General features: G+C 37.8%; 1 protein-coding gene across 2 annotated transcripts; it reads left to right on the top strand.

Moving 5' to 3' along the window:
* Positions 1-420: 420 nt before the first annotated feature.
* Positions 421-25,328, top strand: TMEM237 (transmembrane protein 237). Of its 2 annotated transcripts, none has more exons than XM_059053468.2 (13): positions 421-661; positions 3,964-3,995; positions 4,598-4,608; positions 5,527-5,583; positions 7,861-7,998; positions 16,308-16,428; positions 17,207-17,364; positions 19,225-19,348; positions 19,641-19,832; positions 20,929-21,002; positions 21,673-21,766; positions 22,596-22,717; positions 24,699-25,328. In XM_059053468.2, exons 1-13 carry the CDS (start codon positions 620-622, stop codon positions 24,758-24,760), a joined length of 1,227 nt encoding a protein of 408 aa, XP_058909451.1. In that variant the 5' UTR covers positions 421-619; the 3' UTR covers positions 24,761-25,328. The 2 variants fall into 2 exon arrangements, with proteins under 2 accessions (XP_058909451.1, XP_058909452.1); XM_059053469.2 differs by lacking the exon at positions 421-661 and adding an exon at positions 1,277-1,424.
* The last annotated feature ends 1,763 nt before the right edge of the window (positions 25,329-27,091 follow it).

Below are 27,091 nucleotides of genomic sequence, written 5' to 3'. Positions count from 1 at the left end.
TTCCTTAAGTCTGAGACTTCCAGTTGCTCTTCTTGCCCTAGTATCTGTTCATCTTCTGCATCATTCCCTAACTTTTTCCACATCCATGCCATCCCTCTGCTCTTTCTTAACTATAAAACAGAGTATATGCTTCAAAACATCTGTAGCTTTAAAATTTAAAGTGAATAAGTGTTATTTTTCTAAGAAACCCGACCAAACAAAACGAAGAAAACTAAGTCATTTTTAACACTCATGTGATCCCGGATTTGATAAGCAACTGGAGAGAATCTGAGAATTGCCTGTATCAACACACACACGCAACTGGAGAGAGTCTGAGAATTGCCTGTAACACACACACACGCGCGCGCGCAACGAGAGAGAATCTGAGAACTGCCTGTATCACCCAACACACACGCGCGCGCGCGCGCCTGGTGGCTAAACGGGTGAGCCTCTAACTCCGACGCCTTGGAACGCGGAGCTTGGCGACGCGGGGGCGAGCGGAGACCCGGGCCGGGGGCGGTGGCTTAATCAGGCGCAGCGAAGACTTCGCCTCCCGCAGGTCCCAGAGGCCGCGGCGTCGCGGGGAGCCAGGCTCGCGCCGGCGACTGTTGCGCCGAGGGAGCCCGGCGGGCACAGAGCCATGAGGGCGGACTCGGGGCTCCGGGTGGAGGAGGACCACCCGGTGAGCGGTGAGGGGCGCGTTGGCCGCTGCCTTAACGCAGCCGCTACCTCTGGGGCGGAGCGGACACCGACATGCTGGGGATCAGAAGGGGAGAACCCAGCTCGGGGAGCGCGCGCATCGGCCCATTTGGCGCTCACAGGATAGGGCTGGGGGTGGGGGCTGGAAGTTCTTCCCAAGGCCGGACCCGAACTCCAGGAGCTGGGCGAGGAGCCAGGCTTGAAGTTTACGGGGGCCTGAGTGCGCATGCTGCCATGACGACGCCTCACATCGCTGCCGCCCCTGCCCCTGCGGGTCCGGGGCCTGCCACAGAGGGTCCCTTTATTGACTCCTCCCGGAGGGCATTTAGCCGCCCGGGAAAGAGACAGCCGTTTGCCAGCGGGTACTTTTAATCCTGATGTTCTCTCACTTCCCTCGAACAAATCACTGCAACCACTTGGGAAACCATGGGAAAAATCGTGATTGCTACAACGCGCCCGCTGGAGTCTCTCCTCCCGGGCATGTCAGCCCCGACTCCGACGCCCCCTTTTCCGCAGGAGTAGACTGGAAAAACCACACCAGGCCTCCGCGCTCCCCCTCGCTCCCACCCTGATGAAGGAGGCTGCGGGCCAGAGCGGCCTCTGCGGCGCAGTTCGATGACGCATTGAGCCTGTGCGCGGGGCCCGCTGGGCGGGTGTGGACCCGGGCGGGGTGTGAGCGACCCGCGGCTGGGAGTCAGCGGCTGCCGGGCAGCCCAGCTTTAGACGGAATGGGGAAGAAGCAGGTGGTAAGCGAGCCTTAGTTACTTTCAGTTCAGTTGAGCCGTCCTGCTTTTGAGGAGTGTCGAGGTTGGGTTTCTGGATGGATAATAACGTCATTTTTGCGGGACTTTTGAAATGTGGAGTTATCGTGTGAACTGAGGCTTTGGTGAGAAAGCGGTCCATAGCATCTTTAGAACAATACCGCTTTGTAGGTAGATAGAAAAATAACTATCCTTTGCTGATTGAATTTTGACTACTGGATAGTGTTAAGACAGCTGGCCGCGTCCTAATCTTTTAGCATTTGTATTAACACACTTTTTGAATGAATGGATAGGTAAATGGGACAGTTGTGGAACAAACTACGGGTGTTTAAAATTTAACCTTTTTAAATCAATGTCCTTTGCAAGCAGCTTGAGATACTTGGAACATTAAACTGATTTCTAGACATTTTTGTTAGTATTTTATTTGGCAAGATTCCAGAGTGCTACTTAACTGTAATTTCTCTGAACTGCAAGCACTTTTCTTATTCATGTAAAATAGCATTTATAAGTTTTTTTTTTCTTTCTGCCCTAAAATGCGTTTTTCACACTGTATGTTTCAGAGTATGTTTTTTAAAAGTATGTTACTATGTGGCTTAAAACCTCCATTGGCGGGGCTTCCCTGGTGGCGCAGTGGTTGTGAGTCCACCTGCCAATGCAGGGGACACAGGTTCGAGCCCTGGTCTGGGAGGATCCCACATGCCGCGGAGCAACTAGGCCTGTGAGCCACAACTACTGAGCCTGCACTCCACTCTAGAGCCCACGAACCACAACTACTGAGCCTGCACGTCTGGAGCTTGTGCTCTGCAACAAGAGAGGCTGTGAGAGTGAGAGCCCGCGCACTGTGATGAAGAGTGGCCCCCCGCTCGCTGGAACTAGAGAAAGCCCTTGCACAGAAACGAAGACCCAACACAGCCAAAAGAACCCCACACAAAAACAAAAAAAACCCCAAAACCTCCATTGGCTCCCCACTGAATTAAAACAAAATCTCTAATAATTAGTGATGTTGAGCATGTTTTCATGTGCCTCTTGGCCATCTGTATGTCTTCTTTGGAGATATATCTATTTAGGTCTTCCACCCAGTTTTTGATTGGGTTGTTTGTTTTTTGATACTGAGCTGCATGAGCTGTTTGTAGATTTTGGAAATTACTCCTTTTCAGTTGCTTCATTTACATATTTTCTCTCATTCTGAGGGTTGTCTTTTCATCTTGTTTATGGTTTTCTTTGCTGTGCAAAAGCTTTTACGTATAATTAGGTCCCATTTGTTTTTGTTTTTATTTTCATTACTCTAGGAGGTGGGTCAAAAAAGATCTTGCTGTGATTTATGTCAAAGAGTGTTCTTTCTGTCTTTTCCTCTAAGAGTTTTATAGTGTCTGGTCTTACGTTTAGCTCTTTAATCCCTTCTGAATGGTACAGATGAACCTATTTGCAAAGCAGAAATAGAGACACAGATGTAGAGAACAAGCGAGTGGACACCAAGTAGGGAAGGGGCGCATGGGATGAATTGGGAGATTGGGATTGACATATATATAACAACTATGTATAAAATAGATAACTAATGAGAACCTGCTGTATAGCACAGGGAGCTCTACTCAGTGCTCTGTGGTGACCTAAAAGGGAAGGAAATCCAAAAAGGAGAGGATATATGTATACATATGGCTGATTCACTTTGCTGTACAGCAGAAACTAACACAACATTGTAAAGCAACTATATCCCAATTTTAAAAAATCCAGGCTCCTTCCCTTTGTCTTCCTAATTACTCTGCCCATGCCTTGATAACTGTGCTTCATCCTTATTTGCCTTCTTTTATCTGGAACTCTCTATGCCCAGTCTCCCATAAAGGACTTTGTATTTGCTCCCCTTTGGCTCCTTTCTTATTCAGATCTCAGCTCAAATATCTACTAACTAAAGCGAGACTTTTTCTAACTAAAGTAGCACTCCTCATTCTTCTCTTCCATATATATATATATATATATACTTAAGGTTATTGTCTAATACTTAACCACTAGAATGTAAGTTCCATAAGAGCAAGGATCCCTCTCTATTGTTTTTGTTTGTTTGTTTGTTTGTTTTGGTGGTACGCGGGCCTCTCACTGTTGTGGCCTCTCCCATTGTGGAGCACAGGCTCCGGACACACAGGCTCAGTGGCCATGGCTCACGGGCCCAGCCTCCCCGCGGCATGTGCGATCTTCCCGGACCGGGGCACGAGCCTGTGTCCCCTGCATCGGCAGGCGGATTCACAACCACTGTGCCACCAGGGAAGCCCGAATCCCTCTCTTTTGTTCATTAGTATATCCCTGATGCTTAGAACAGAGCCTGGTCTGTAGACGTTAAGGAATATAGGAAGGAAGGAACTTTATATGAAATTCAGAAGTGATGGAACAAATTAAAATTGACCATCAGATTCTCATCAGTACCTCCTGGGTTTCACTTGATGAATAGGATTATCAAAAATTTGAAATACACGAAGTAAAGATGCTCTAAGGTTTTTACTTACAAGCGGTTTTCTTTTTCTTTTCCCCATAGCGTCCTCCACGAGCCCTTCCACCTGTGCCAAGGTAAAAATAATTTACAGTAATTTTATTATGGAGTTTCAAGAATGCAAAGTGAATAAAATGAAAAAATTTGACTAGTACTGTTACACAATTATAATAATTCAGAAGAGATTTCTTGAAAGTTTAAAGATGAATAATTCTTGAATCATCAAGATAACGGTTATAATTAAATGCTCTGTTTCAGAGACTAAATGTCCACATGTTAGGATAATGGATCCATTCTGAATGTTTTAATGTCTTGTTTATCAGAATTCTGATCCTCTTTTGTTTGCTAGAATAGTTTCCTCAGAGTTTAAGCTGATTTTAATCAGTGACAAAATAAGAGCTCTTAATCTGTTTAATCCACTTTATTAATAGACAGTAGGGAATATGTATATGTAGGTTCAGAAAATATTGGGGTTACTTTGTTAGTCTTATTAAACAGCTTATTACTGATAATTAATAAGCTAGTTTGTAAACTAGCTGATTTTGTGTGAAAGCTAATTTTATTTTAAATTTGTAATGATTTAAGTCAATTTTCAGTCTAACAATATAATAGATTTCTAATTAACAGAGTTTCTCTTTTTGTCTCTGTCCTGATTAAATTTGGTTGGTGTCATATAAAGTGCTAATCAAGGTGAGTTAGTTCACTGTTAATGTAAAACTTTCTAAATACAGTATTTGGTGTTTGAAAATTAGTTTGATACCTTCATTTTCTCTTAAACTTGAATCTGAACAGTATAATTTATAATGCTACAATTTTTTTTTATCATAGTAATCTACTATGACTGCCATTTTTAAAGGATGGTTGATATATAACACTAGTTATGTGGCTGATATTTGACCTTATAAATTAAAAAGCATTCATCCTTGAATGGAGTCACCTAGAACATAACTGTTGGCTAGATTATAGTTCCGTAATAGGGACTACATCTTCCTTTGTCTCATTTCATCAGGATAGGCTGGGTTATGTCACACTAACCCCCAAATCTCAGTTACTTAATATTATACGGGGTTTTTCTGGTTAATGCAAAGTCCATCATAGCAACAATCGAGGACAGTTACCTTTCTCTACCTCTTCACTAATGATGTAGTGATCCTGGCTACTTCCATGTTGTGGTTCTGCCATCTTAACATGAGACCTTCTCAGTTGCCACAGAAAGGGAAGGGGAAGCTGGAGGATTACTCACTGGCTTTTTCAATGTTTTGGCCCCCAAATGGCACAGATTACTTCATCTTGCAGCCTATTGGCCAAAACCAGTCATAGGCCACACCTAAGTGCAAGGGGGCTGGGAAATGTAGGAGATCAGATGAATATTTGGTGAGCCCACTTTCTGTCACAGTTTATAACATTACTGACCAGCCCTGAGCTACCGGTACTATACTATGGGCTCCCTTTGACTTTGTCAGTCTCTTGCCTTCTTCCCCTAATGTATAGAGATTGGCTGGACCCAGGGGAAAAGAGGGAAAGGTCTTCCCTACTAAAAGTTCCCTTTTGACTTTTCCCTCCATTGAATTTTAGGCAGCCTTTTCTGTTGTTCTTTCTGTTTTATAGATGATATTCCACTTAGTCGTCCTAAGAAAAAGAAGCCCAGAACAAAACCCACGCTAGGTAAGAAGTGTTCTTTGTTGAGTGGGATCACAAGTTTTTCCAGGACCTCAGGCATGCTAAACATCACAGATCAGAGAGAGGCCAGGCCCTAGTCCCAAGTCACTGCTGTGTTAAGGATAGAATCCAGTTCACTTTGAAGCAGTGGGATTCTTGGTGGCAGTGAGGGACAAGGTAGTGGGCAGCCTGAAGCGTATCTAGAAACATTTGTGTAATAAAGGGTTATGCTGCCCCAGATCTTACTTCCACAACATTCTTGGACTCTTTGAGGTCTTTTATCCCTAGATAACATAAGTTGTCTTAAGCTATGATTGGTTCCAGACCCTTGAACAGGATACTGGGTTTAGAGACACAGGTTCTTGGATCCCTCATTTCAGTCAGAGAGTCTCTACATTAAAACATGAGTCTGAAGCCAGGGCCATATCATCCAGGTATTAAAGCTCCAATAATGAACAAGTTCTGTGAACTTTTCTTGTCTCATTCACTGATAATCCTGGATGTTCTGTCAGTAACTCAAACTCAGCACGTCCAGAATTTATCATCACTTTCAACAATAAATCAAGTTTTACTGCTTACTTACAAATTTCTGTTAATGGACACCCCTGCACGCACGCACACACACACATGCACACGCGCGTGCACACACACACACACACACACACACACCACACACTCTCCCCCCACCCACCCCCAGTGACTGGGGCTGGAAATCTCAGTCGCCTCTCACTGGTCGCTTCACTCTACTTGCTGCCTCTCACAAGCTTGCTTCTTCTGTAGTATCTTTTATGTCTCTTTCCCCTTGTCATTTCCACTGTCACAACTGTAGTTAGCCTAGCTCCTTTCTTCTTCTCGCCTGAGCTATTGAGGTAGCCTCCAACATTGCTCTGTACTTCTAGTTTTCTTCCACGCTAGTCAGTCCTGCCCACCACTGCTGGATGAACTTCCTAAAGCTTGTAGCTGATCATACCTTATACCTGGTTGGAAACTTGTATTAGCTTATCATTGCCTAACAAATGGTGGAATACATGGTGGGCGGAGGAAAAGAGAGAAATGGAAATGGATGCATAGAGAAAGACATACAGATATGCAACAAAAAGAAAAGAGAGGCAGAGAGACTTCGATTCACAAAGATACTGAAATGCTAGGCCCTAAAAATATACTCACAATTAAGTACAGACATGTACATGTGGATTTTGCAAGGTCACTGGTAAAGGATGCAATAAAGACTGAGCTGGGGTAGCAGAGGTAGGGCTCTATCCCAGCTACCAGCTTTTTTTCTTGTAAGAAAGAGGAAAAAAATCAGTGCTCTAGACAAAAAAGGAGGTGTATTGCTAGGCTTTTATTAAAATTGTTTTTCAATTAGCGTACTTCAAATTTTTCACTCCTACAATTTGCAGTTCTACGTAAAATAGTGGGTGGTGGGGAAGAAGAGATATTTCTATAGGATGGATTGCTAGCAATAAAACTGCTAGACAGAAGGACCTATGCATCATTAATATGATAAATTTCTGCCAAATTGCCTTCAAGGGAGTTGTTATTTTCTTGCCACCAACAGAGTTTGAGTGTCACATTTGCTAAATCCTTGAGAACATTGGAAAATATCAACCTTTCAATTCTTTTTGTCAACCTAGTGGGCAAAAAGTAGCTTACTTTAGTTTTTCTGAATACTAATGAGGTTAAGCATCTTTTCATTTGTTTATTCACTCATTTGTATTTCTTCTTTTGTGCAGAAGCAATGTAGCAAATGTAATGAAGTAAAATTCAAATCTGCCAAAATGGGTCGAAATCTGTTCAAAGATTTGATGAGGGGAGAGATTGAAATGAATGATCAGATGAAGAGATTTTTAAGTTATCTGTTAACTCCAGTTATCCATGATTATCATGTGTTAATTTATTAATGAAGGACTAAACTATATAGAGGCTGATAATTCTCAAGGCATAAGACAAGAGAGTTCCCTATGGTGACAGTTTCCATTACATTTTCACCTTTTTGAAAGTTCAGAAGCAGTTTTCATCCTGCCTTTCTTTTGTTCCTCTTTCTAGCCCCCTGGTTTTTTGCTTCCTCATTCTTCCTTGTTCCCTTATTTATTTCTTTTCCCAACTTAAAGCCCAAAGTTACAGGTGAGGAGGGAGGAAATCAAGATTTGGGGCACAATTAGTTCTGTAAGAGAAGAGGTTATTATATAGGAAACATTCTAGTTCCCCCTTTCCCTATATTTTGAAGACTTAGTAATCTCTGCTCAAGTTATCCCAATTTTTTCCAACTCCGTTTCTCTGTAGCTGGTGCTTCTTTGGAAGGTCTTGTTCAGACTGCTATTCACAGGCCACCTGAGGGCAGTGAGCCACCAACTAAAGTCCCCATAGAACATCAAGAAGCTCCTGTTCAAAGGAGACAGAAGAAGACAAAGCTACCTCTTGGTATGTAAAGAAACTAAGGTTAGGTTGTGACAGCAGTTGTGATTTTGGGTGTATGATTAAAAACGTGTCTGTTCCTATTTTTCCCCACCCATATCCCAGTTTTTTCTTTTTTGCTTAAAATTTTTATCACCAGAGTAACTCCAATGGGTTAAGTCAGGAATATTTTAGAGGATCTCTTTTGATTGTATTTGTACAGATTATGAGAAGGGTTATAAATTCAGGACCAAAACAGAAAGTTCAGATCTTGGTATGTATATGAATTTGGTATATTATGAAATGGACATTGAGATTAGTGGGGCAAGGAAAAATTCTGTATTAACAGTAATATAATGGAGGAAAAGCCAACATTTTTTGAGTCTCACTATGTCCCAGCACTATTCACAAGGTAAAAGAATATTATATCATTATTTTGCTATCAAACTGGCAATGCTTTTTAAAGATTATAAAATCCCAAACTGTTGGATATAAAAGTACTGGTGAGAAATTGGTATACTCATACACCACTAATAGAAAGTATAAATTGATATAGCCTATCTGAACTTATAGGAATAGAAGTAACTACAATGGCTACAGTAATTAAAGGATGCTAACTGTAACATAAGAGTATAAACTGTTAGTAATCAAATGTTTAACAATGTGATACTGCCTAGATAAATCATGTTTTACCCATTTAATAGAAACCAAGTACTCATTAAAAGGATTGTTAAAGTAAAATAGTGACATGGAAAACCATCAGTAATATATTGTTAAGTCAAAAACAATTATAAAATAGTATGTATCAAAGGATCCCATTTTTGTAAAATATGTTGTATTAATTTCCTAGATCTACCAGAACAGATTACCACAAACTGAATGACTTAAAACAACAGAAATCTAGTCTCTGACAGTTCTAAAGGACAGAGGTCCAAAATCAAGGTGTCTACAGGGCTATGCTCCCTCCAAAGTCTAGGAAAGAATCCACCCTAGCCTCTTCTAGATTCTGATGGTTGTTTATAATTCTTGGCATTCTTTGGCTTGTGACAGCATAACTCCATTCTGTGCCTCCATCTTCAGATTTTTCCCATGTTTCTGTGTCCAAATTTTGCTCTTCTTATAAGGATAACAGTCACTGGATTTAGGGTCCATCCTAATCCAGCATGACCTCATCTTAACTTGATTACATCTGCAAAGACCCTATTTCTAAAATCTCATTCACAGGTATTGGGAGTTAGGACTTGCACATATCTTTTTTGGGGAACACAGTACAATCCAGACCATATGTATATACATACACATATGTAAAAAGAATGGAAGGCTATAGCAAAGTGTCAACAGTGGTAGGTTTTTTAGAAGGAGGAATTAGGGATGATTTTTAAAAATTTTCTTTCTTCATTTATGTTTTATTAATTTTTATATATTTTATGTGTATAACTTTTATAATAATTAGAAAAAAGACTATAGATTTTGTTACAGTAAAACAAAGGAAGGAACAAAGATGGGGAGATTAGCTCTCTCCTATTAACATCAGCCCCAAGGAATAGTTTATTACAAAATAGTTTCCCTGACTAATTCCTTGCCTCTTAGAAGATAGTAGATCCTTATTAGATGAAAGAATTATAGGAGTAGAGGGCAAGAACTAGAGAAGTTAGGAGAATGGAGCACAGTTTTGAGATGCAAGTTGAAATGGGATACCACAGTGCATGGGGGCACTAAGAGGAAAAGGAGTAGGCAGAAGAGGGCAGAGAAGGAAAGAGAGACAGAAATGACCCTCAGACAGCTTTACCTACTCTATAGTTTATTTCATTACAGGCAGTAAATATAGTTGAATTAAAACTACTCTCTTATACACTTACTCACTCTCCCTGCCTTGTGAGGACACACAAAAAGACATCTGTTTGCAAGAAAGCTCTCACCAGAATACAACCATGATGGCACCTTGATCTCAGACTTCCAGCCTGCAGAACTATAGCCTCATCCACCAGAGGGCAGACAGCAGAAGCAAGAAGAACTACAATCCTGCAGCCTGTGGAAAAAAACCCACATTCACAGAAAGATAGACAAGATGAAAAGGCAGAGGGCTATGTACCAGATGAAGGAACAAGATAAAACCCCAGAAAAAAAAACCAGAAAAACAAGTAAATGAAGTGGAGATAGGCAACCTTCCAGAAAAAGAATTCAGAATAATGATAGTGAGGATGATCCAGGACCTCGGAAAAAGAATGGAGGCAAAGATGGAGAAGATGCAAGAAATGTTTAAAAAAGACCTAGAAGAATTAAAGAACAAACAAACAGAGATGAACAATACAATAACTGAAATGAAAAGTATACTAGAAGGAATCAATAGCAGAATAACTGAGGCAGAAGAACAGTTAAGTGACCTGGAAGACAGAATGGTGGAATTCACTGCTATGAACAGAATAAAGAAAAAAGAATGCAAAGAAATGAAGACAGCCTAAGAGACCTCTGGGACAACATAAAATGCAACAACATTCGCATTATAGGGGTCCCAGAAGGAGAAGAGAGAGAGAAAGGACCAGAGAAAATATTTGAAGAGATTATAGTTGAAAACTTCCCTAACATGGGAAAGGAAATAGCCACCCAAGTCCAGGAAGTGCAGAGAGTCCCAGGCAGGATAAACCCAAGGAGAAACACACCGAGACACATAGTAATTAAATTGGCAAAAACTGAAGACAAAGAAAAATTACTGAAAGCAGCAAGGGAAAAATGACAAATAACATAGAAGGGAACTCCCATAAGATTAACAGCTGATTGCTCAGCAGAAACTCTACAAGCCAGAAGGGAGTGGCATGATATACTGAAAGTGATGAAATGGAAGAAGCTACAACCAAGATTACTCTACCCGGCAAGGATCTCATTCAGATTTGATGGAGAAATCAAAAGCTTTACAGACAGGCAAAAGCAAAGAGAATTCAGTACCAGCAAACCAGCTCTACAACAAATGCTAAAGGAACTTCTCTAAGTGGGAAACACAAGAGAAGAAAGGGACCTACAAAACAAACCCAAAATGGTAATAGGAACATACATATCTCTAATTACCTTAAACGTGAATGGATTAAATACTCCAACCAAAAGACACAGGCTTGCTGAATGGATACAAAAACAAGACCCATATATATGCTGTCTACAAGAGACCCACTTCAGACCTAGGGACACATTCAGACTGAAAGTGAGGGGATGGAAAAACGTATTCCATGCAAATGAAAATCAAAAGAAAGCTGGAGTAGCAATACTCACATCAGATAAAATAGACTTTAAACTAAAGAATGTTACAAGAGACAAGAAGGACACTACATAATGATCAGGGGATCAATCCAAGAAGAAGATATAACAATTATAAATACATGTGCACCCAACATATGAGCACCTCAATACATAAGGTAACTGCTAACAGCTATAAAACAGGAAATTGGCAGTAACACAGAAATAGTGGGGGACTTTAACACCTCACTTACACCAATGGACAGATCATCCAAAATGAAAATAAGTAAGGAAACAGAAGCTTTAAATGACACAATAGGCCAGATAGATTTAATTGATATTTATAGGACATTCCATCCAAAAACAGCAGATTACACTTTCTTCTCAAGTGTGCACGGAACATTCTCCAGGATAGATCACATCTTGGGTCACAAATCAAGCCTCAGTAAATTTTAGAAAATTGAAATCATATCAAGCATCTTTTCTTACCACAACGCTATGAGATTAGAAATGAATTAGGGAAAAAAAACCGTAAAAAACACAAACACATAGAGGCTAAACAATACGTTACTAAATAACCAAGAGATCACTGAAGAAATCAAGAGGAAATCAAAATATACCTAGAGACAAATGACAATGGAAACATGATGATCTAAAACCTATGGAATGAAGCAAAAGCAGTTCTAAGAGGGAAGTTTATAGCTATACAAGCCTACCTCAAGAAACTAGAAAAATCTCAAATAAACAATCTAACCTTACACCTAAAGGAACTAGAGAAAGAAGAACAAACAAGATCCAAAGTTAGCACAAGGAAAGAAATCATAAAGATCAGAGCAGAAATAAGTGAAATAGAAACAAATAAAACAATAGCAAAGATCAATAAAACTAAAAGCTGGTTCTTTGAGAAGATAAACAAAATTGATAAACCATTAGCTAGACTCATCAAAAAAAAAGGGAGAGGACTCAAATCAATAAAATGAGAAATGAAAAAGAGAAGTTACAACAGACACCGCAGAAATACAAAGCATCCTAAGAGACTACTACAAGCAACTCTATGGCAATAAAATGGACAACCTGGAAGAAATGGACAAATTCTTAGAAAGGTATAACCTTCCAAGACTGAACTAGGAAGAAATAGAAAATATGAACAGACCAATCACAGGTAATGAAATTGAAACTGTGACTAAAAATCTTCCAACAGACAAAAGTTCAGGACCAGATGGCTTCACAGGTGAATTCTATCAAACATTTAGAGAAGAGCTAACACCCATCCTTCTCACACTCTTCCAAAAAATTGCAGAGGAAGGAACACTCCCAAACTCATTCTATGAGGCCACCATCACCCTGATACCAAAACCAGACAAAGATACTACAAAAAAATAAAATTACAGACCAATATCACTGATGAATATAGATGCAAAAATCCTCAACAAAATACTAGGAAACAGAATCCAACAGCACATTAAAAGGATCATACACCATGATCAAGGGGGATTTATCCCAGCAATGCAAGGATTTTTCAATATATGCAATTCAATCAATGTGATACACCATGTTAACAAATTGAAGAATAAAAACCATATGATCATCACAATAGATGCAGAAAAAGCTATTGACAAAATGAAACACCCATTTATGATAAAAACTCTTCAGAAAGTGGGCATAGAGGGAACCTACCTCAACATAATAAAGGCCATATACAACAAACCCACAGCAAACATCATTCTCAATGGTGAAAAACTGAAAAAATTTCCTCTAAGATCAAGAACAAGACAAGGATGTCCACTATCGCCACTATTATTCAACATAGTTTTGGAAGTCTTAGCCACAGCAATCAGAGAAGAAAAAGAAATAAAAGATATACAAATTGGAAAAGAGAAATAAAATTGTCACTGTTTGCAAATGACATCATACTATACATAGAGAATCCTAAAGATGCCACCAGAAAACTACTAGAGTTAATCAATGAATTTGGTAAAGTTGCAGGTTACAAAATTAATGCACAGAAATCTCTTGCATTCGTATACACTAATGATGCAAAATCTGAAAGAGAAATTTAGGAAACACTCCCATTTACCATTGCAACAAAAAGAATAAAATACCTAGGAATAAACCTACCTAGAGAGACAAAAGACGTGTATGCAGAAAACTGTAAGACACTGATGAAAGAAATTAAAGATGATACCAACATATGGAGAGATATTCCATGTTCTTAGATTGGAAGAATGAATATTGTGAAAATGACTATACTACCAAAAGCAATCTACATATTCAATGCAATCCCTATCAAATTACCAATGGCGTTTTTTATGGAACTAGAACAAAAAAATCTTAAAATTTGTATGGAGACACAAAATACCCCGAATAGCCAAAGCAGTCTTGAGGGAAATAAACGGAGCTAGAGGAATCAGACTCCCTGACTTCAGACTATACTATAACACTACAGTCATCAAGACAATATGGTACTGGCACAAAAACAGAAACAGAGATCAATGGAACAAGATAGAAAGCCCAGAGATAAACCCACGCACCTATGGTCAACTAATCTATGAAAAAGGAGGCAAGGATATACAATGGTTAAAAGACAGCCTCTTCAAACAGTGGTGCTGGGAAAACTGGACAGCTACATGTAAAAGAATGAAATTAGAACACTCCCTAACAGCATACACAAAAATAAATTCAAAATGGATTAGAGACCTAAATGTAAGCCCAGACACTATAAAACTCTTAGAGGAAAACATAGGAAGAACACTCTTTGACATAAATCACAGCAAGATCTTTTTTGATCCACCTCCTAGAGTAATGGAAATAAAAACAAAATAAACAAATGGGACCTAATGAAACTTAAAAGCTTTTGCACAACAAAGGAAACCATAAACAAGACGAGAAGACAACCCTCAGAATGGGAGAAAATATTTGCAAACGAATCAACAGAGGATTAATCTCTAAAATATATAAACAACTCATGCAGCTCAATATTTAAAAAAAACAACACAATCCAAAAATGGGCAAAAGACCTAAATAGACATTTCTCCAAAGAAGACATACAGATGGCCAAGAAGCAAATGAAAAGCTGCTCAACATCACTAATTATTAGAGAAATGCAAATCAAAACTATAATGAGGTATCACTTCACACCAGTTAGAATGGGCATCATCAGGAAATCTACAAACAACAAATGCTGGAGAGGGTGTGGAGAAAAGGGGATCCTTTTGCACTGTTGGTGGGAATGTAAATTGGTACAGCCACTATGGAGAACAGTATAGAGTTTCCTTAAAAAACTAAAAATAGAATTACCATATGACCCAGCAATCCCACTACTGGGCATAAACCCAGGGAAAACCATAATTCAAAAAAACACATGCACCCCAATGTTCATCGCAGCACTATTTACAATAGCCAGGTCATGGAATCAACCTAAATGCCCATTGACAGATGAATGGATAAAGAAGAAGTGGTACATATATACAATGGAATATTACTCAGCCATAAAAAGAAGGAAATTGGGTCATTTGTTGAGACGTGGATGGATCTAGAGACTGTCATTCAGAGTGAAGTAAGTCAGAAAGAGAAAAACAAATATAGTATATTAACACATATATGTGGAACTTAGAAAAATGGTACAGATTAACCGGTTTGCAGGGCAGAAATTGAGACACAGATATAGAGAACAAACGTATGGACACCAAGCGGGGAAAATGGTGGGGTGGTGGTGGTGGTGGTGTGATTAATTGGGCGATTGGGATAGACATGTATACACTGCTGTGTATAAAATTGTTGACTAATAAGAACCTGCTGTATAAAAAAATAAAATATCAAAAATTCAAAAAAACATGCTACTCTCTTAGTAATTCAGTTAGGGTACAATTTGAAAATCAAGATGGATCCCAATATACCTATATAGTTTTATAATTAATGAAAATTCATTTAAAAAATAATTTTTATAATTCATGAAAAAGTTTATTTTAATGTAATTTTATATAATTCTGGTTTTATAATTTATGAAAAAAATGTATTAATAGAAATTACTGTTTTTAGAAAATTCAGGACCCAAGTAAGTTTAGGCCAAAGAGTACTTGTGACTGCCATTCTAGAATGTACCTACCCCTACAGGTCCAGCTTTCTAAATTTGTGTTTTAAATTTTGTTTCATTTTTGTTTTGTTCAGAACTTCTGTGGTAGGCTCTACTGCTTATATTCTATTTCCAGCCCAGGCTGTAAGTGTTTTTTAAAATTGAATTTTCGGGACTTTAAGGGCATTCCATTTCCTGTAATTCCAGATAGGAAGAGTTGCTAGTGGGTTAGAAGCTTCCATTGACTCACTTGAACTTAATACCTTGTGTGCAGAAAAGAGTTAACACAGCAGGCCTGGACAGGCCTACTTTCTAGTGGGCCTCTTGACTGGCATCTGGGAACTTGGCTGGTAAACAATTTTCTACATTGATATAAAGCTTTCTCTATCAGGGTGGCTCACCGTGCATTTGTGCGCACAGTGTGATTTATGCTAAACATCTGCTTTTCTTCTGGCAGTCTAGAATTTTGGTATGTGCTCGGCAGAGGGTGCCTATGTGATCACTCCCAATAAAAACCCTGGGTGCTGAGTGTCTGATGAGTTTGCCTGGAAGAGAGAGCGACATATGTGTTGTCACAACTTGTTGCTGGAAGAATTAGCATATCCTGTGTGACTTCATTGATAGAGGACTCTTGGAGACTTGTACCTGTTTTCTTTTGGACTTTGCTCCATGAGCTTTTTCCTTTATGCTGATTCTGCTTAATGTCTTTTCCCTGTAATAAAGTGTAACCATGAGTGTAAATGACTTGTGAGTCCTTTGAGTGAATCACAGAACCTGGAAGTAATCTTGGAGATCTCTGACACACCCTGGGTGTTGGATTACTTAATTTTTTTTTTCTATATTGTTTGGTATTACAGTTTCAAACTTTCTCTTGAGTGTTTAGAGGTGTAAAATTTTTAAAATGAAAAATTTGTAAGATGGTGAAAAAAATTGGGGGCCAATTAAAATTCTTTAAGTTCTTTTGTCTTGCAGAAGTCTTGTATATTACTTTCCTTTTTACATCCTGGTAATTTGAAAACTTAATCTACTTTATTTTCAGAATTGGAGACTGCCTTTACCCAGAAGAAGACTTCTAGTCCATCTTTATTACCAAATGAAAATGGTATCAATGTGGAGCCAGCTGAGGAGCCAGCTATTCAAAAACCTCGAAGGAAGACAAAGTAAGAATTTATTTGTCCTTCTAAATATTTTGCAGAGATACCTTGATGCTTAATTTCAAGCTCCCAAATGGCAGCTTCTAAGTCTTATTAAATACTTGTAGTTGTATATCTCTAGGATAAGTAATAGTACAAAAATATCAGTTAAACCAATCTAGGGATAAATTTGAAAAGAGTAAACCCACTGAGAAAAGTAAAATATAGTATTTAAATAAAAAATTTTAGGAGCTGTCTCTGAAGAAGAGGAACACAAATAGAAGATTTTGTATAAGTAATAAAAATATTACATATTAAAGATTAAAAATTAAAGGTAATATTAATAAAATAGGCTATATTATATATTTTCTCATGTTAACAGAATTCAAATTATGATTTTTTTTAGCAATACATAAAAATGTTTATTTTAACATAGAAAATTGTCAGGTAAAATATAATGGTATTCTTTAAAGAAGTACACTGGAAGTTATATAACTTGTTTGTACTTGGAAGTGACTCTGCAAATAGTGATCAATATCTATATAGAATCATGTAATTTTAAATCTATGAAGAAGCTTACGAATCTAGTTCAGTCACTTCATTTTCCAGATGAGAAAACTGAGGCCCACAGAAATAAAAGTGACTTGCTGTGCATAAGAGTTAATAACTGATCCATTTGAGTAAAAACCAAATTTTGTGACTCCCTAGTCCAAGGCTCTTTCCATGAGACTCACAGGTACCTCCTTATTTGGGTCTGTAAAAAGTTAATAATCATCCATTTTTCTTACTTTCTCCCTGATTATAGGAAAACCCAGCCAGCAGAATTACATTATGCCAATGAGCTAGGAGTTGAAGATGAAGACATAATTACTGATGAGCAAAGTAGTCCAGAACAACAGTCTGTATTGACTGCACCCACTGGTATTAGCCAGCCTGTAGGGAAAGTGTTTGTGGAAAAAAGCCGTAAGTAGGTCTTTGTTTTGGAATGTGAGCTCTTTAAGAATTATGCAAGAATATCCTTTGACCTGGGAATTATACTCTGGAAATCTGAATTAAGGAAATAAGCAAAAATATGGATAAAAATTTGTACATAAAGCTAATCATCACATTGTTATTCATGAGAGCGAAAAACTGGAAAAAACCTAAATGTAAAACAGGAGGGGAATGATTTCAGACAGTTATGGCATATCTATACAATGAAATCTTCTGCACCACTAAAAATAATGTTTAGGGAGAATTTTTCACTTCATGGGAAGATTCTAATGAAAAATAAACATAAATACACACATGTAGTTTGATTTCAGCTATAGAAAATTGCATAGGACAAAAACGACTAGAAGGAAATATGCCAAAATATTAATGCTGGTTGTTTCTGTGTTGTGGAATTATGGGTAATTTAAAAAATCTCTCTCTACTCCCACCCATTTCTTTATTCTTTGTTGTACTTTACCAGTTTTCTGCAATTGGTAGTGGTATTGGTGGTGGAGCAGGTAATGAAATGCTACAATTAAAAATAAGAGAAAATACATGATGGTATTACTATATTAAATAAGAAATACAACATTATAGCTACATACTCTTTTGGAAAATAGTTCTGCATTGGTTATAAGACTACATTTGCAGAGTTTAAGAAAGGTCTACTGAAAGCATGATCATGACCATATGCTTTTCCCATGGATATGCTTTGAATATTCTGCCTAAAGAACTCATCTAAAACATAAAGATTAGTCCTTAAAATTTGCAACTTAGATTTTACATAAATTGTTTTAGAATTCTGATTCCATAAAAACCCACCTAAGGGATCTTGGCATCATTGGCCAGTGAGAAACCTGTGATCCAGAGAGGCTGACTCCCCCAGGGTCTCACAGTTGGTTAGTGCAGAATTGGGACTTGAACCAAGGTTTCATGACTTCTAGTTAAGGGCTTTTACTAGTTTACCATGTGGCCATAATTTACTTCAGTCTATTTTCAAGCATTATCACTCAATCCTCATTTTTATTCTTGCTTCCCTTAGCACAGAAACTTCCCTAGTAAAGTAACTGACCATAAAAGTTACCACTAGTCTGCTCAGAAGTTGCTTTTTCTTTGGGAAAATTAGGTGTTGTACTTCTGTCTTTCCTCCTCCAAAGTACTTGACAGCCAGGTTTGGCAAGGATAATGGAACCTTTCCTGTTTCCTGAGGTTCATTTGTGGATCATCAGATAAATGAGAAGGAGAAGCCTCCTTGTCAGCAGTAAAAGCATAAAGCTGTGCTCACAGTGTTGCAGTGCTGAAACCTGAACTGGTACCTTCCATGGGCATCTTCTTAAGACAAGTGTATGAAACAACCAGTTTCTTTTCTGTCATCATAGAATGCCATGCTACACTAACTGTCATCTTTTCCTAAGAAATTTAAGGTGTTTTCAAATATTGACTTACTTTTATAGTGTTGGGATTTAAACTTTAATACTCATAAAGTCTCTAAATTAGAGGTTTTTAGACTATGTTATGTTAAGGGTTTCCAGACTTTGTTCTGAGTTGCAAGTTCATTATTGTATTTCATTAAATATAATTGATTTCTAAGACTGTTACTTTAACATCTGTTTTGGGTCGACAAGAAAGTTCATGGACATTGTTTACTTTTCTTAAAGATAAAAAAATAGTATGTTTTATAAACTGAAAGAAAAGAGCCTTCTGAAATAGGGACCAAATCAGGGAGAAATTTTAGATAGGAAAACAGCAAAATTTCAGTCTCAGTGTGCGGTTTCTTAAGTGTAGAATAACAAGAAAGACCACCAGGTTTCCCTCTTGTTAGTTGTTTATAGTTGCGTATTGTGTTCTTAGGGCGATTCCAGGCTGCTGATCGCTCAGAGTTGATAAAGACCACAGAGAAGATAGATATGTCGATGGACATGAAGCCTTCCTGGACCACCAGAGATGTTGCACTGTCAGTGAACCGGGCTTTCAGGTGGCTGATTTTGTTGGACTTCTCTTAAAACAAATGTTCCATAATTTTTTTTAAAAAGTGTTGATTGTTCAATACTATTAACAAAATTGACAACTTAAAATGGTGGTGGGTATAGTTTTTAAACATTCAGTTAGAGTTAAATGATCTGCCTATCAGTGTAGTAAAAAGAAAAGCTTGTTTTTACTTTTTGTGAAATGTTGAATTTTATTCTTATATGTGAAGAGACTTGAAGAATGTTTTAGCTTTTTACTTTTGTCATTCATGCATAATAATTAAACCCTTTTCCATTCAGGATGATTGGTCTCTTTTCTCATGGCTTCTTGGCTGGCTGTGCTGTGTGGAATATTGTTGTGATATATGTTTTAGCAGGAGACGAGCTTTCTAACCTCTCAAACCTTCTGCAACAATATAAGACGTTAGCATATCCATTCCAGAGTCTTCTCTACTTGCTTTTGGCTCTAAGTACAGTTTCAGCTTTTGACAGGTAAGACTCTTGTGACTGCAGATCCCTCTAACTTTTCTGCAGGAGGAAGTGTTGAGCAAAATGTGTCCCTGACCGACTATGACATTTTCAAAATAGAATTATAGCATATTAATATTATCTTGACTTTTTAAAAAAGCCATTCTGTTTCTGGTGTTTTTAGGGTGGGGGTGGGGGATGGAACTACTGTGAGCAAAAATATCTCCCAAAGTCTTAACCCACTCCAGCATCAACTCTAAGTCCAAAATTTTATACAAATATAATCAGCTCAGCAAGTCCCAAACATCTTCCAGATGACCTGAATCAGGTATAGACAAGACTCTGGGTATTGTATTAGTTACCTAGGGCTGCTCTAACAAAGTACTACGAACTGGGTGGCTTGAAACAGGAATTTATTTTCTCACAGTTCTGGAATCCAGAAGTCTAAAATCAAAGTGTGGGCAAGGTTGGTTCCATTTTGGAGGGCTCCAAGGAGATTCTGTTCCTGCCTCTTTCCTAGCTTCCAGAGGTTTCTGGCAGTCCTTGGTGTTCCTTGGCTTGTAGATGCATCACTCCAACCTCTCCTTCTGTTGTCACATGACAGTCTAGTCTTTTCTTTGTGTGTCTTCTCTTCTTATAAGGACACTAGTCATATTGGATTAGGGCCCATTGTAATGGCCTCATCTTAAGTTGATCGCATCTGCAAAGACTCTATTTCTGAATAAGGTCACGTTCACAGGTACCAGGGTTTAGAAGTTCAATATATCTTTTTGGGAACACAATTCAACCCATTAAGAAAAACAACTTATAACCCGATAATATGGGTAATAGAAAGAGGTATAATAGAATCTAATGAAATTTGCCAGTCAAGTTTAATTTGTTTCTTAACTCTAAAGGAATGATGACTAAAATAGTCTTCTAGTTAAATGTTTTATGTTGCCTTTGTAAATAAGATATTCTTTCATGTGTGTTAAGTATAAACTGTAGCTACTTAAAGCTTAGTAATAGACAACACATGTGGTAGCATTAAAATAGAGAAGGAAGAAACTATTGTCCGGAGAGTACAGTTTTGTAAGAAGTTTACAACTGCACTGTGACAAGAGGCTTTTGTATTTTCTAGGATTGACTTTGCTAAAACATCAGTAGCAATCCGAAATTTTCTTGCCCTGGATCCAACAGCTTTAGCATCCTTCTGTGAGTAAATAGTTTAATTTGATAACTATGTAACTTTGAACCAGAAAGAGTATAATTTTATTTTAAAAAGGACTTTATATTATTGCTACTTATAAACATTACATATAGATATTTATTCAGTGGAATTTGTAATTAAAAAACCATGATAGGCATAATTTTGATAGAATTATTTTTTAATAGAGGTTATCTAAATAACTTTAAAAAGTTTGTTATTCTATATTGCTTAATTTTTAACTTTTGTGTTCTCTACTTGACATTAAACAGATTGAGCTGATAGGGCATTTTAGTAACAAATACTATTTTATATCTTTTTGATAATTTGGAATAAATTTTGTTCTAATTATGAGAATATTAATAAAACTAATTTTAGGACCTTGAGTAAGTCATTTAATTTCTTAAAAGATCTTCTAGGTTCTTGTCAGCCTAATTATGAAATAGTGAGCATCAAAAGACCCTTCTCTACCTATATTCTTGAAAAATAATGTAAGACTATCCAGCCTAGTGAAATTGACCAAGTGAAATTTTTTTTGTATCATCATTCCCCAAAGTACAGATTATTTTTGACCTTAATCTATAAGTTAAAAATAATTAATTTCAAATTAATTTTATTAATTAATTAAAAATAATTGTTAAAAATACATTATTAGTAATTCATTTATCTTTTTCTCAGTGTACTTTACTGCTCTTATATTATCTCTGAGTCAACAAATGACAAGTGACAGAATCCACCTTTACACACCTTCTTCTGTTAATGGTAGCCTCTGGTAAGAATTCACAGTAGCATTAGTAATTGTTGATCATAATAACAGCAACGATGGGAGTAATGGTGCTGTTCTTATCCTTTCACTCTTTTACTTGTTTTCATCTATAAATAATATTGAGGGCCCTGTTGTTTTTTTTTTTTCCCAAATTATGGCAAAAAACCCCCCTATTCCATTGGTTAATGGGTAACTATTGTTGTTTACTCCTGCATTTCTAATGAAATGTTTTGTAAAAAAAAAAATCTGTTTTAAATCTCTGAAGTTATGATTTTAAAATAAATCATTACATGGTGAACTGGGGGAGCCCCACATCCTCAGCCCCAGTCAGGGAGCCTGATACTGCAGAGTAGTGATGGGAGTGGGCACCTGGGATAGAGTCAGGAAACCAAGCAGGCCAGAAAGAGAGCAGACTAGGGAGAGTCTGCTTCTGCCGATCAGTGGCCAACCGTGACAGGATGGCTGAGATCTCACCTAACAAACCTTAGAGGGGCAGTCTTGTTTGAAGAGAGTGGCTAGGGGCTTGAGGTTAAGAGAGAAAGGAATGACTGAAGAGTAGCACTAACAGTAGTTGGAAGGGAAACTTAGAAAAATTCTTTGGCAACAGTAAATTTCCATTTACATCTGTGTACAAAGCAAATCTGTTTAGAATTCAATAACATTTGAACCTTTGTTCTCATGATATATATGGTGTTATTTTATAGGGAAGTTATAGTTTATGCTTGTTATTCCTCTGGGTGAGGACTGCTCATTTTTTTAAAAGTTTGTAAAATAGATATGTCTGGATATATGGACCAAATGAAGACATGTCTAATGAGTATTTCTGTACCTTTAGGGCAGAAGGAGTTGAGGAACAGGTTCTCCAGCCATGGATTGTGGTGAATCTGGTGGTGGCCCTTCTGGTTGGATTATCTTGGCTTTTTTTGTCTTATAGGCCAGGCATGGATCTTAGTGAAGGTATGTATTAAAGAAAAAATAGTGTATCATAAAACCTTCCATAATGACTTTATAAATCTTCTTTTAATGGATACAGCTTACAACATTTCAATAACAAAGATATACTTAAAGTAAAATAACACAAGAAGAGTAATAATAAAGTGGTGAAACAGAATACCACGAGAAGCAGGGAAGAATGTATAGGAGAGCTGTAGTCTTGAAGTATCGAATACTTAATGAGGGGCTTCTGCTGTCCTTTCTCATATTTTGGAGGCATTTCTTCTCTTGGAACGCTTCAGGTATTTTATAGGAAGTGTTTGCTCTTCATTTCTCCAAGTCTTTTTCTAATCAAAGTATCTCTTAATGTGAAATAAATCATGCTTCATCTATTAGCCTCTGTTAGACACATATTCAAGTGAATTTATTCTTACCTCCTCCTCTACCTGCCACAAAATCTGAACCCCTCATTGTCTAATGAAGTGTTTAGTAATCCTACCTTTAGTGTGCCCAGGGTGAAGTGAGATTTGCTCATCTCTAGTCCTCAGACCCCTCTTGCAACACCTGAAGAAGAGTCACATTAGCAAACTGCTAGTCTTTTCAGCACTGCTTTGGGAACTGCTTAGTATTTGTATTGTAAGTTGTATTTCCTGGCAGTTGTTCCACAATTTCACCCTTGAATCTCTGATATTTTCTGGACTTCGGTTATGATTTTATTCTTGATTTGTTAGACATCCTGAGCATTTTTTTTTTTTTTTTTTTTGCGGTACGCAGGCCTCTCACTGTTGTGGCCTCTCCCATTGCGGAGCACAGGCTCCGGACGCGCAGGCTCAGCGGCCATGGCTCACGGGCCCAGCCGCTCCACACCATGTGGGATCTTCCTGGACCGGGGCCTGAACCCGTGTCCCCTGCATGAGCAGGCGGATTCTCAACCACTGCGCCACCAGGGAAGCCCCCATCCTGAGCATTTAACTGCAGTTTGACCAACTGATTATAGCCTATGTCTCAGAAGTCTTGGAACTGAGAATGTTTTCAACATTTCCATTTGTAAAAACCAAGACAAAAAATGTAATCTTCTTGTGTATTTTCATTCATAAATGTACCTTTGCTCATGTCGTTCACTAATTATTCCTTTCGATATATTTAAAGTATTAAAAAAAATCTTAGGCTTTAAGTATTTTGCTGTTTTTCTTTCACTCAGTATAGTTTTTAGTCATTCAAAGATTTTTTTCATCTAATGCTTATATCAGGCGACTTTATCAATTCCTAAGGTTTTCTTTTTGTGTGTTTCTTGGTATTTTAATAAATTATGTGTCTATGCTAAGTAGTAGTTTAAATGTAGAAATGTCAACTAATAACATTCTGCACTGTGGTTGGGATTAAAGCTGCATGCAGCTGGGTTGTGTACTATTCAGTCTAAATCACAAAGTGTGTGTTACTTATTAGATATTTCCAGAATCCTGCTTTTAGGGTCATGTGAGTCAAATAACATTTCCATGTGGATAAAAAAAGGAAATATAAAATGAGGATGATAATACTCACTTAAAGGGTTGTTATGGTGATTAAATAGGGTAACATATTCAAGATATCCTGGCACACACCTCGTCTTAGTTCCAGGTCCTCCACTGCATCTGTGTCCTACATTTTAGGTTATCATGATCACTATAGAATTAGACCTCTTAGATGTCTAATGATCCTGGATTCTCTAAGTGACTTAAATTTCCTAGCAAGAGTTCTTATATTGTCTCTATTATATATGTTTTATTTTTCAAGGGTTTATAATACATTCAAAACTTGTATATCTCAAAATGCAAAACGTGTACATTTGTCATTAGTTCACCTTTTAAATCAGATTTCACTATCAAGAATTCTTACTTGTACTTGAGGGCTTTCTATTATCATATAATATGTCAATATTTAAAGACTGTTTATAACTAAGCTATAAAACTCTTTTTGAGATACTGGGAAATCATTTTGAGTGTGATTTGTTCATTTTCTCTCCCAGAGTTGATGTTCTCCTCTGATGTGGAAGAATATCCTGATAAAGGAATCAAAGCCTCTTCATAGTGCCAACTCACCTTCAGAGTAATTACCTAGTATTTAGAATTTTTCCCATTCTTGTTTTTAAATGTATTTTTATAAGATATTTACAGATGTATTTGGAATTGATTTTTCGATTATATAATGCTGAAGAATTTCTCAGGATTATGGAAAATGTTAAAATTGTATCTGTGATTTATACCCAAACATTCATTTCTATAGCATTATTGTCTTTATGACAAAGGAGATGCTGAGGTAGAAACCAGCAGGTGAAAGTGTTTATTTCCTGTTTTCTCAAATTAGTTGCATTTATAATCATTATCTTTAAAAGTACTGTATACAGTGCTTTTAAAAAAGCTATAACTTTAGTGTTACAAAATATATATCAGGTTTAAACATAAATTTAGGGAATAAGGGGGGAAAAAGGACCCTCATTATTTATTTTTCATGTCTCCTTACTGAATAAATTGAAATATGAAATTTGTTTTTTTGAAACTGGTTCAGTGGTTGTGTATCATGTAATAAGTCTAATGTAATGTAATTTAGCTTGAAAGATGCTTTATTTCATGGCTAATAAAAAGGAAATGTAACTTTTATTTGAAAAGTTTTATAATCGTAAAAGTTTATTTTTCTTGAAGACCTGTACCAGTAGTTCCCTTATATGGTTGCACATTAGAATCATTTAGGGAGCTTTAAAAAAAACATATATTGCAGAAGAGAAGCCAAGCGGGCCAAGAGCTCAGAAGAATAAAGGAGAGGGCTGCGAGCCTATTAACACTCACTTGACCTCTGCAGACCCTTTCCCCTGCTGCTTTTTTACATGACAAGAAGTGTGAGTAGAAATTCACCATACCTAATCTCAAGCTCTTTGTCAGAGAGATCTTTGGCTGTCAGGGAAATCCCACTCTTTAGGTGGGTCCTGCACTCAAAGAGGTCTCTTCAGAGCTGTATCCAGCAATGCCTCAACTGGTATGAGACCTAGAGCTCAAGACATTAAGGCTCACTGTGGGAAAAGGTGTCTCAGAGGCTCTTGAGCACCTCAGTAAAACTGGGCCTACCCTGATTAGCAAGCAGGAGCTTGCTAATGCTAATGCTGTGGAGCAGAAGAGGAGTGACAAATTGATGATGGAGTTGGATGGCTCTGAGCACAGGTCTAAATTTGGTACACACACCATGCTAGGAATATCTTTCTGTTTGTAAGGCCAGAGCTGCTGAAAAGGGAATTCCCCTTCTGTCACCGAATTGTGAATCCACTGGCAATCCTGAAGTCATCCTGCCTGTTCCAGCTTTCACTGTGATCAGCAATGGTTTTCATGCTGGCATCAAGCTGGCAGTGCAGGAGTTCGTGATCCTCCCTGTCAGCAAACATCAGGGAAGCCACACTTATTAGAGCTGAAGCTTACCACACCTGAACAATGTCGTCAAGGAGAAACATGAAAGAACCAATGTGGGGGATTTTGGTGAGCTGAATATTGTCCCCCAAAGATGTCCATGTCCCAATCCGTGGAATCTGGTGGAGCTGTACAAATTTTTCATCAAGGAAAACACAGTGGTATCTATCAAAAAACTTCTGGCCATGATGATTGAGAAACTTGGAGGAAGTTCATTGCTAACGTATGTCTCCATGATTGGCTCAAAATCATAATTTTTCTCACCTTTCTCTATACATCACATGTTGGGTGGAGCAGTGTACTTAGTAGAGTTCCTGAGGTGTCAAAAAGCAAGATCCCCAGTGGGGTTTTTGTCATTGTTTTTGGGGTGCAAAATATTCAGTAATTAATACCTGCCTCTCCCCACTCCCCACAAGCAGAACAAAACATATATAGGCTTCTATGCTCCATTCCCAGAGATTCAGATTCATTGGGTCTGAGATGGTACCTGGAACACTGTCTTTTAGAAAAAGATATGCCAAGTGGTTGTGATATAGCCAGTAGACTAGCCAGCATTTGGGCTCTCTGGCCTACGTGTACGATTTGTAATTTATTATGAAACGAAGCTTGGATTGCAATAGATGACTTCATTTGATCTTGATTAAATTGCTAGGTTTGTGAGAGGACAAAAAAAGGAAAGAAAATGAATAAAACATGGTACCTGCCTTTTAGTGACTCATAATCTAGTCAAAAGACAGAGATAGGCATAGGAGTTAAAGAATCTAGGGAGGTATTTCAGGTAAGGGGTATGTGCAGGTCCTTTATAGGATGGATAGGATTTCTACTGGTGGAAGTAGGGACAAAGAAAAGTCTATACATGTGCATGAGCTCTGAGGGATTTTTATTTGGAAACTATCAAATGTAAAATTGTTGAAAGATTAATGTAATAGCAACTGTAATCTATATCAATTTAGATTATTGTTAAATT

This window comes from Kogia breviceps, chromosome 2, assembly GCF_026419965.1.
Source record: "Kogia breviceps isolate mKogBre1 chromosome 2, mKogBre1 haplotype 1, whole genome shotgun sequence".
Lineage (NCBI taxonomy): Eukaryota > Metazoa > Chordata > Mammalia > Artiodactyla > Physeteridae > Kogia > Kogia breviceps.
The sequence above is the reverse complement of the archived record's forward strand: the minus strand, read 5'-3'. Positions and strand labels throughout refer to the sequence as shown.